At 35.8% G+C, this 10,829-nt stretch overlaps 1 protein-coding gene across 1 annotated transcript; it reads left to right on the top strand.

Annotated features, from left to right (window-relative positions):
* Positions 1-599: 599 nt before the first annotated feature.
* Positions 600-10,829, top strand: LOC132561718 (sex-determining protein fem-1-like). Its single transcript, XM_060226420.1, has 4 exons — positions 600-876; positions 3,770-3,871; positions 10,195-10,401; positions 10,606-10,829. The coding sequence occupies exons 1-4, from the start codon at positions 600-602 to the stop codon at positions 10,827-10,829; spliced, it is 810 nt and encodes a 269-aa protein (XP_060082403.1).

Raw genomic sequence — 10,829 nt, forward strand, 5'->3', positions numbered from 1 at the left:
TGTACGTAGGAGCTAAAGGTAGATATGTATCGTTAACAGATACAATCATCAACATGCCTCGCTTTACTACACACTGCACGTAGCTGACATTAAAAACCTACTTCGGTGACTATAAGACAAGGCAACTGCGTTGGAGTATCAAACGTGTCGTGTACCTGGACGAGCGAGCGTCGTTGGTGTTCAAAGTTAAGGACAAAAGCTTTAGGCCTCCCGCTGTTGGCCGAGACTGTGTATTTTCAGTCACGTTTTTGTGAGAAGACTAAAGGGACTATACAACACTAGTGAAATGTTATTGCTGGGATATTAATGTTTTTGTTTGAAGATTCTGGAAAATTCTTTTGCGAGCTACATTCTAACTAAATGCTAAAGGTGCATTTTAATTTTTGTGTACTTATCTAGAAAACTTTTCAACGGTTTTAAACTTTAAAGTTCTTTTGCGGTGAAATTCGACAACCTGTGGCAAAGCATATTAAAAGAAACAAGTTTTACTGAAATTATCATCTTGAAAGGATTTCATGAAAAATCAACTGGATAATAATATTCTTGTGCGGACAGATATTTAGCAAATTTGTTTTTGGACTTTCAGTCAAACATCATCCATGTTAACGACGATGTCGGTTGTTGTTGCTAAGCCGATGTCAAGGTCGTACGCACTTGCTTCAGCTGCTGGCATCACAGAATCAGAACTGAACACGAGAGACGCTAACGGACGTACAGTCCTCTTCTACGCTTCCAGAAACGGAAAAACACAAGTTGTTAAAAACTTACTCAATGCCGGAAGTGATCCTAATATACCGGATGTGGAAGGCAGTACCCCATTACATGAAGCAACAGAGAGATGTCACCTTGACATCGTCAAAATTCTTTTAAAAAATGGTATGTATGGCATTGCCATGATTGTGGTGTTTTAGCTAAAATTTCTTGTCGTTCTTTGTTGGTATGCTATTGAACGATAACCTGGGGAATTAAGGGCTCAACACACAGCTCATTATCCCTTTCTCGATAATTAGAATCCTCAGCATCGCCTATTCCATCAGAGACTGACTGGAGATCATGTTCACGAAAGGATTCCCCATATAAGAACGGGAACAAAACACATTAGATCGGGAAACATAGAAAATTCTATTGAAAGTACACATCCACTTTACAAAGAGTCACGTGGTCTTGTTAGTTTATCTAATTAATGTACAAGCTCGAAGTAAAATCTTACTTCGGTTTGATTGGTGGATTACTGTGAATTAATTATCATATATTAAACAGAATTTTTGATATTATGACTTTATTTAGAACGTTGTTGACTCGTCAGTCTCGCTAATCAACTTACATAAAACAGAATGCAAAAGGTAAGGTTGGTCGGGTTGTCGGGTAGTAACAGACCTGGCTTTCACCAAGACGTCCGGAGTATGATTCCCGTGACAGACGTGGGAAGGTCTCCTGTGCGACCACGTGGGTATTCCTAGGTACTCCTGATTCTTCCCTCAGTTAGACTCCTTGCGTGCTTCTATCCAACATGAGTGATTAATAATTTTGGAAAAAAACACTTGTTTCACAATAAGAATAAATAGATACACACATCATCCGTCAACGTCGTCACAATCATATCAAAATATCTCCAGGATGTTGAACTGAAGAAACAGCCAAAGACATGCGTCATCTTTCCTGTTACGTTCTTAAAAGGACATTTTTAGTATTTTGTGTTTATTCGTGTTTGAGAAAAGTCATTTTTGTAGTTCAGGTGCTATTTATGCTACATCCAAGTAACATGAACAAAAAAAGACAATTGGGTGAAATCTTTAGATTTACACGATGTCAGTCGTCTGTATGATAACTCCACAACTGACACACCATTCACCCAGTCATAACTTTACTGTAACTGATGCTGAAACAGTCCAAGACTTTTGTGAAGACTTTTTAATGCGAACAGCGAGTGTCTTGTATTGAAGACTCTAATGCAGTGTACAATGAGTATTCAATTCCTTTTCAATTCCTAAACATGGTATTTTGATTCTGTCGTATACGAGTAGAAATTTGATTATCTTTATGTGTGTAAACAAGGTCATTAGACATGGTACTGTCCCGTCCGATAGATTGTCAAACTTCCAAATTTTCCGGTTTTTACCTGTTCGGGTTATAGTCTCATAAATCAAATCTCGGGTTACATATTGTAAGCGAAGTCCTTTCTGTGCAAACGCTTAACGAAACACTATATACATGTATAGCATGTATAGACCGTTTGTTTGTTTTTTTGTTTACTGTTTTCATCATTATGCCAAAGTTGTTCGTTAATGAAATAAGGACAGACCAACGTTGATTGTGTTTTGCTTTCCGAGGAACCTTGACAAATATGGGCCTAAATTTCAAAACACGAACAAAACAATCACGTTTGATACCGGAAACATTCAGAATAAACACGACCAGAAGATTTGTCCGCTTAAATCAATATGTTCCGGATCTTGTATTCGTTCTGATATAGGAAAACTGTCCTTAAAAAATATTTCGTCATTTAAGAAAATTGCCCTTAACAGAGTTATGTCCCCTTTCTATCTACCATTATATCATCATGTATATATATATATAAGCCACAGTTATAAAAATGTCGATGAAAATTGCATCAGACGGCGTAATCGTTTCTTTTTAATTTTTTTTTTTTTTTTTACTTTTTAAATTTTTTTCCCGTATTTTTTGCAAAAGTTTGGAAAAGACATCTGGAATGATGTAAACAGAAAACCAATTTACATTTTATTTTTCGTGACATGAAATCAAACACATGACATATATAGATTTTTATGTACATCTGCTGCGTAAATAGTGAATATGCAATACACTGAGTAAGTAATGTTAAATTTGATCCTAGACAAATACATTTTATATAACTTCCCACAATACTGATTATTTTGACACGTTTTCCCGACAAATGAATCCGCACATCATCCTTTTTCTGTGTTTTTAAATGTTCATTAATCAAATATGTATGCAATTATGAGAAATCAAGTCACTTTCCATGACCCCATTTTAATTTACATGTCTCATTTAAATCGTTATGACACTTTGAAAAACAAAATTAATTTTACCTGTATCACACGCAAATTAAACAACCGGCCTCAAGACAAATGCACATTGTACTATTAAACAGCAGTAGAACGTGCAGCGCTGACTGATTAACATCCAAGTCTCATCAATCATTATACTGCGTCATATACAGTAAAAGACTGTTTACAAACTTGTTATTTGGTAGTCAGAAATGTCACTTGTCCAACACAATAATTACCCGTCCGTCTCCGGAATTTATTTCCGGAATCAAATACAGCGGCTATATATCAGTCTCTTGTGTCTTTGAAGTGATGTGTCCTGCTGCAGATGGTTTATAATATCCTGTGAAATTAATTTATTCATGTAAACATGAGGTTTTCAGACCAGCCAAGTCAAAAGGCCTAAAGGAACATGTTGTAACCAGGAGACGGTATCAAAACACATATTATAGCGATCTATTCGGTGATAAATCGTAGTGATAAGATAGAATATACCATTGTGTAGCAGAGAATACTGTAAACTTCGTATAACAGACACCATCATCCACAAGGTCTTGGCATTGTGGTCTGAATACGGAGCTACTGAACTAAAATGAATAAGAGTTGAGGTCTAGAACATAACAAAATAGTTGGCTTTATACGGTCAACAATTATTTCTTTAAACGTTGAATGTTCTGGTTATAAGTTTGGATTTCATTTCTATAGTCGATCCTGCAACATTAATGTGATTTTTTTTTCAGATAAAACTGAAATAAATGCGAAGAACAGAAACGGACAAACTGCCCTAATGAAATCAGTACTATATGACGACGTAGATGCTCTCAAAATACTACACAAAGCCGGTAAGTACACAACAATTGATGACGTAGTCACTTAGGATACAACACAAATCTGGGAAAGTACACCAGTACACAACAAATGTTGCACTAAATGACGTTGTTGTGTTGACGAGGACTTAAGATTACCGTGTTGTCCTGTATGTCTGTGATGGAGAGGTGTTAAGACTACCGTGTTGTCCGGTATGTCTGTGATGGAGATGTGTTAAGACTACCGTGTTGTCCTGTATGTCTGTGATGGAGAGGTGTTAAGACTACCGTGTTGTCATGTATGTCTGTGATGGAGAGGTGTTAAGACTACCGTGTTGTCCGGTATGTCTGTGATGGAGATGTGTTAAGACTACCGTGTTGTCCTGTATGTCCTCCGGTATGTCTGTGATGGAGATGTGTTAAGACTACCGTGTTGTCCTGTATGTCTGTGATGGAGAGGTGTTAAGACTACCGTGTTGTCCTGTATGTCTGTGATGGAGAGGTGTTAAGACTACCGTGTTGTCCTGTATGTCTGTGATGGAGAGGTGTTAAGACTACCGTGTTGTCCTGTATGTCTGTAATGGAGAGGTGTTAAGACTACCGTGTTGTCATGTATGCCTGTGTTGTGATGGAGAGGTGTTAAGACTACCGTGCTGTTGTTACATCTTAAAGAACTACCGTTTACCCATGTAAGACCTATATTCCATAGTAAGGAAAGACCGCTGTGTGGTCCTGTATGAAGATTTAAGAAAGGAAATGAAATTCATGTCTGAATAATTGTTAAGTTAAAATAACGCTCTAGTTTGTCAAGGAAGTAGTTACCCTGACAGGATTAAACCATTACGTCGGACAGAAACATATGTCGACTGTGTAATTATTACTTCTGCTATACATTAAACTGTTAATAATCGTTTACTTTAATGTAACTTTTCAACTACTTAATTGTTTCTCAGACACGGTAATGATGATAAATACTGGATTTATATTCAACGGTGTCTTCTGAGTGTTGAGAGAGACGTCCATCATGAGATGATGAACATTTACGCTTCACAGAAACACTGCTCTTTACTTATAGAGACAAGTTCTTCGTGACACGTCAGGCTATTTCTGTCGCTGCTGTAGGGAGCTTAAATCTTTTTTCTTTCACATTTCTGCTGAAAGAACCTATACATCATATATACATTAAACAGTTACAAGTTTGTCTGTCTGTCTGCCTGTCCGTCCGCTCGTCTGTATGTCAATATATTAGGGCTGGAATCTGGGTCGGGAAGGACGCTGAGGGAGGCGTGACAAAGTGTAACACCAGTAGGGGATAGTCTGGTATTTTATACTATCGAAAAATGGTCATTGTTTTGTTTGATTTCAACATACTTCATTTGTCATTAAAAACGTGTTCAGACACAATTTCTTCCGACGTAAAATGGATTTCTGACTCCATTGAAGAAACAAATCTAAAGATGAATGATCTGGTTACTTTTAAACAGATAGAATCAAAATAAAGGGATTCAGGGATTCAGAAAGGAAAAAATGATAAAGAGAATGGATGATGGGAAAACGAAAAAATAATAAAGACTTGACTATTGGTGTCCAATTTCAATAAACCTAAAGAAGTGAACATATGTTGTTTTTCTGGGTCTCTTATCACCTTTATGTCGATATCGTTGGATAAAGTCCAGACTGGTTGCTATGGTAACATTAGTTTATAAATATCAATGATATTGATGAAGTTCGAATTATAAAGGAAACTTCACTAGTCTGCATCTTATATACTTTTTTGGAAAACTTTTACACTTCCGGTCTTAAACGTCATAGAAACCGTCACTACACACGTAAGACATATAAAAAGTAATTTAAAAAGTCAAAATGTAACGTTACACGTATATTGGGTGAAATTCTCGCACGAACGACCAACATATACTATGATACACCTGTGAAACTGTGACAGACTGGGTCACTTGAGTGACCCCTGAATTGTAATGAAGCTCTTCAAGCGCACCTGTCTCCCAGATTTTTTTTTTTTATTATTATTATTTTACATAAGAAATGTCTAGTGTCTTTATCATGTTGAAATTGGAGAAAGCTGACCGTTACGATTTCATATGTTAAGGAGTGACGGGAAGTTTTGAACCGTGACGGGGAAGGTCATATTTTGTCAAATGCACCTGACAGTCCATGAATGAAATGTTAATGTAACAAATGCTAAATGGAAAAAAGTACAAACCACAAAAGTGTAACGCTGTGCAGAAAGGAAGCATAAATATTTCAAATATGTGCGGCGGTTATTGATTGTGTCTAAGGAGGAATGTAGAACGATGTTTGTAAAGGAAGATTCTACGCAATGCTAAGTTTATTCAGATAAAATATGGATAGAGGAGATGTATACATATCATGGCATATACCTAAAGACACAAGATTCTGTCAATGTGACCTGTTGTCATGGCAACTTATTAATAATATACAACTTTGTGACTGTATACTTTTGTTGTCATGGTAACTTATTAATAATATACAACTTTGTGTACTTCTGTATACTTTTGTATACTGTAAGGTCGTTAAATTTCGCGGGGATTTATTTTGTATACTGTAAGGTCGTTAAATTTCGCGGGGATTTATTTTGTATACTGTAAGGTCGTTAAATTTCGCGGGGATTTATTTTGTATACTGTAAGGTCGTTAAATTTCGTGGGGATTTATTTTCGATGTTATCTAGGATGAACTTAGTTCAGAATTCATACGCCCGTGAACTGTTCAAATTAATATAACAAGAGTTATTGAGATATTTCTTTTCGCAAAACTAAATATTTGTGAAAAACCAAATTTTGGGGGAAAACACGAGAATTAATCCGCACGAAAGTATATGATTTTAAAGTATACTAGAATAGTTAGTATATATGAAGAAACTTAGTTACCAACTCCAACAGAAATACTGAGAAAAGATGAAATTAATATATCACGGTCTCGCCCAAATTACTTCCACTGTGTGAATTATTCATGAAGACTCGTTTGTTAGTTTTGACATTTAAAGGCTAATTAGTTTTCATCATCTTTAACATTTGACTCTCAGTATGTCACACGATTACATCATGGATTCCGTCAGCGACCGGACATTTGAACAGCGTTTTTGCTCGATCAGCGTTTGTTTCCTGTTTCACACAATATCTGCTTTCACAAATGAATACAATTTGAAGTTGATATGTCTTATAGACCCCAGGTGTTTATTTACACTATAAATGCCCATACCAAATAAACGTCAGATTTTTAATGGTTATGTGAAAAGGTGAAATTCATTACCTATACTTACTTACATCATGTATTACTATTTAGATCAATAAAAACAAACATTACTTTTAAAGATGTCATATTATATTGTTTAAGGGAAAAACCAATACATTGATGTTTTTATTGATAATAAAGCGTTTCTGTCTGACAACTGGGGCGATGAGGTAAATATTTTACACAATTTGTGGAATTTGTTTTAAAAAGAGGCTTTACATGTTGTAAAATCATTTGATTTATTGAGCAATGAAAAAGTCAAAAAACAAAGTCTGTCCAATTGATCGATTCTTCCTATAAATAGCAATTAACGTCATAATTTGACTTATTCGTAATATACTCCGTAATTGCTCACGTGACCTACTTTTTGACCCTAGATATATGTTTCTGACAAAACGTTGTTTTCTTACATGCAACTTTAGTCATTTTTTAAAATAGTGCAGCGAGTAAATTATCTAGCTGCACAAACCGACATCGTCACTGCTACAGACTCCAACAACAATGACGTATTATTAATACAGAGGTCAACCAAATTTGTCCTGTTGACAACATAACTTCGTCCCAACTCGTCCGAAAGGGGGATGTTACCTGTGTTTATCAGAAATTGGCTACAGATATAAAAAGTCTGACAGAGAAAGTGTCATTACCTGTTGCCTGTTGTAGTTCAATAGTGGCGAGGGTCGGTCAGCTAGGACACGACGAGAGGGAGAGGGGGGAGGGGGTGATGTACATGTATAAATGTTTGATTTTTGTGACCAGACTTGCCCATATACAAACATCGTTCGGTACAAACAAGACAGTAAATATACCATATATGTAATTATTATTGATATCCATGATCGATATTGTTGACGCGATCGATCACTGTCGTGTTCTGTTTGACAATGTAATGACGGGCCCCCGGGAGCTCTCTCTGATCTAGACAGTAAACCTTACACTGGGTATGAATCTCCGTGTTTTATAATCATACATTGTATCGAGACACACCCTAACCTTTGTGATTTATAAGTGGAACATCCATCTTTATCGAGTTCTAAGAATATTCGGAATTTTTCGTCACATAATTATATGTTAATTAAACACGGGAGTATTGTAATTCTTTCTGACCGATATATTACACGAGACAGGACCTACAATAAAAATTATCTCACTGAACGACTTTCTGAAATTATTAAAACTGAGATAGATTAACAAGCTGTGTAGTCAACAGTTTTCAGTTTTCTTAGACTACATAAAATTTTGAAACTATTTTTAAATATTAAAGATTTGATAGTTTATAATAAAACGTTCCCCGGATGTGTATGTGAATATGGATCTCAATATTGAAACAGAATGGTATTCGTGTTTTAACACTCACTAAGCTTATTGTCAGTAATGAAGATGATAAGAATCATGTTTTCCTAACAGCTGGCTAAAGTGAGTTTTGTAAATCAAAGTATACTAAACCTATGCGGCAAACCGTTTTTTCTGACTATTTTTTGCACGTCCGAATCCGACGATAGACACTGAATAAAAATAATTACACATGGATTTCACCAACATCTAAAAGTTCATTCCTGAATCTAAACCATTATACCCAACTGATGACGCTACAAGTCTCCTGAAATAATATTATAAACAATATTTAAAATATCTGAAGATGTTTGAAAAGATCTTTGATATCTTTGAGGTACATCAACTTTATCTTTTGATGAAAATGAAATTAAAAAGGACAATTTCAGTAAATTCAGCGACAATTAAGGGAGTCACACAAAGTCATTAATCCGATCGTTTAATTATTTTATAGAGTTCCAAGTGGGTTTGGTCCATGAGTGGCGAATGTCGATGTATACCTACCAATTAAACTGTTTTAATGATATCATAGTGTAACAGGGTCCAGTCACCATGATGACCACAGTGTTGTTCTCAACAGACGCAAATACGATTTATTTTCTCTCGGCCAGATAACACATATATAAAGCTTGTCTATACATTGTCTAATACACAAGGGGCTTTGTTTATTTTGTACCTCTGTTTTTTTGTTTTTTGTTTTTTGTTTTAATTTTTTTTGTTTGTTTGTTTGTTTTTGGTTTTTTTTTCTTATTTCTATTTCTATATCATCTTTTGAGTTTCCTATCATTAAACACTCAGAAGTAAAACTTTAATTCTAAATATAGAAAAAAAAGTACATAAAAGTTCAACAAGTATGTAGTACAGTTTCGGAATAGTTTATATTCCTCATTACACCTGCTCGAGCACACCTGTGCGGTTGGTAGAAGGGGTCGCGTTCCAAATTACTCCGGGACCAAAATAAACACTTAGTACATAGACTCTGCCATGAATGACGGAATGAGGGATACGACCTGTTGATCATCATAACCTAAACATTCAGATCTGACCCGCATAAAATGACATGAAAAATGTTTACATAGCAAATAACATATGTCTTTTCTGTCTGATATGTGATATTCTTGTCCTTAGTCCTTTCCGGAAGTGTTTATGATATTATCTGACACATTCGGAGAGTCATGTCGTTTGTCTGTAAATACGGCATTTTCCTCCACAGTTAACATTCAATTATGATTAATGACAATTTATGTAGTATCAACACCAGGTATAAACGATGTACAGTTTCAAACATCTGGTATAAAAAAAACAAAACACTTCATCTAGTGTTCCGGTATAAAAAAAACCACTTCATCTAGTGTTCCAGTATAAAAAAATGACTTCATTTAGTGACAACATCAGGTAAAAGCGTAACTTTTTGTAGTTTCAACATCAGACATAAAGGACGCTTTTTATAGGGTCAACTTCCGGTAGAAAGGACAATTTCGTTAGTGCTAATTTCCGGTATAAAGGACACTTTCGATAGTGTCAACTTCCGGTATAAATATAAATACAGTATAGGTGTAAATATTCGTTATAAGGACATCCTTAACTGATATAAAACTATACAGGACACGTTGACATATACATATTTAGACCAAATTAGTGAAGGTGACGACATAACGTTGATCGAACGTACATAGCAGGTCAGTCATACGTAACACAAGTTACAATACGAATGCAGCCACATCTAACATTTATATATTGTTTTATATAACTCAGGTGGACTCATTGACGAATTGGATTCTACGGGTAAAACAGCCTTCATGATTGCCATGGCGGACGGTAGGGAGCGCACTTCCGATTATCTCATTAAAAACGGATGTGACGTCAATATTGTTGACAAACTGGGTCAAACTGCTCTTTATTTAGCGTTTACATCAACACATGGAATGTCAACAGAAAATATTCGACGACTGTTGAAAGCCGGTAAGTTGTGACGTAGATGTTTATACGTGGATAGCTGAAGTAAGACTATTGCAGTTAGTTGGAGTCTTGTCATTTTAGTACAACACTTCAACTACTTTGTCAATTTAGATAATACAGTGGTTACGTTCGGTAGAAATTATCTCAAATTTCCGTACTGAAAGGTGCCAAATAAACTCTAAATATTATCTTGTGATTGTTTTTCAGGTTACGAAACAGACAAGGACCGGGCATGGCTCGCTAAGGCGGGAATGGAACTGAACGCATTCCAACAGAAAAATTTCTTCCAGAGAATTAAAGCTCGTATCACGACACCTTCCGGTCGACGTCACAGTGAAGGAATTCTGGGAGGGAGTACGATACCGTTGGGTAGCGGAGTCAATCACGCGCATCCGCGTTTCCGCTTCCGGAACAATTCTTCCTTTAATTAA

The sequence above is a fragment of the Ylistrum balloti genome, unplaced genomic scaffold, assembly GCF_031769215.1.
Source record: "Ylistrum balloti isolate Yb309-2 unplaced genomic scaffold, AGI_CSIRO_Ybal_v1 Utg371268, whole genome shotgun sequence".
In the NCBI taxonomy this organism is placed as follows: Eukaryota; Metazoa; Mollusca; class Bivalvia; order Pectinida; family Pectinidae; genus Ylistrum; species Ylistrum balloti.

Excerpts from the sequence above, each read along its gene's own strand:
- LOC132561718 (XM_060226420.1), top strand. The coding sequence starts at position 600 with ATGTTAACGACGATGTCGGTTGTTGTTGCTAAGCCGATGTCAAGGTCG. Across the intron at positions 3,872-10,194 it reads CAAAATACTACACAAAGCCG|GTGGACTCATTGACGAATTG; the intron begins GTAAGTACACAA and ends TATATAACTCAG. Across the intron at positions 10,402-10,605 it reads TCGACGACTGTTGAAAGCCG|GTTACGAAACAGACAAGGAC; the intron begins GTAAGTTGTGAC and ends ATTGTTTTTCAG.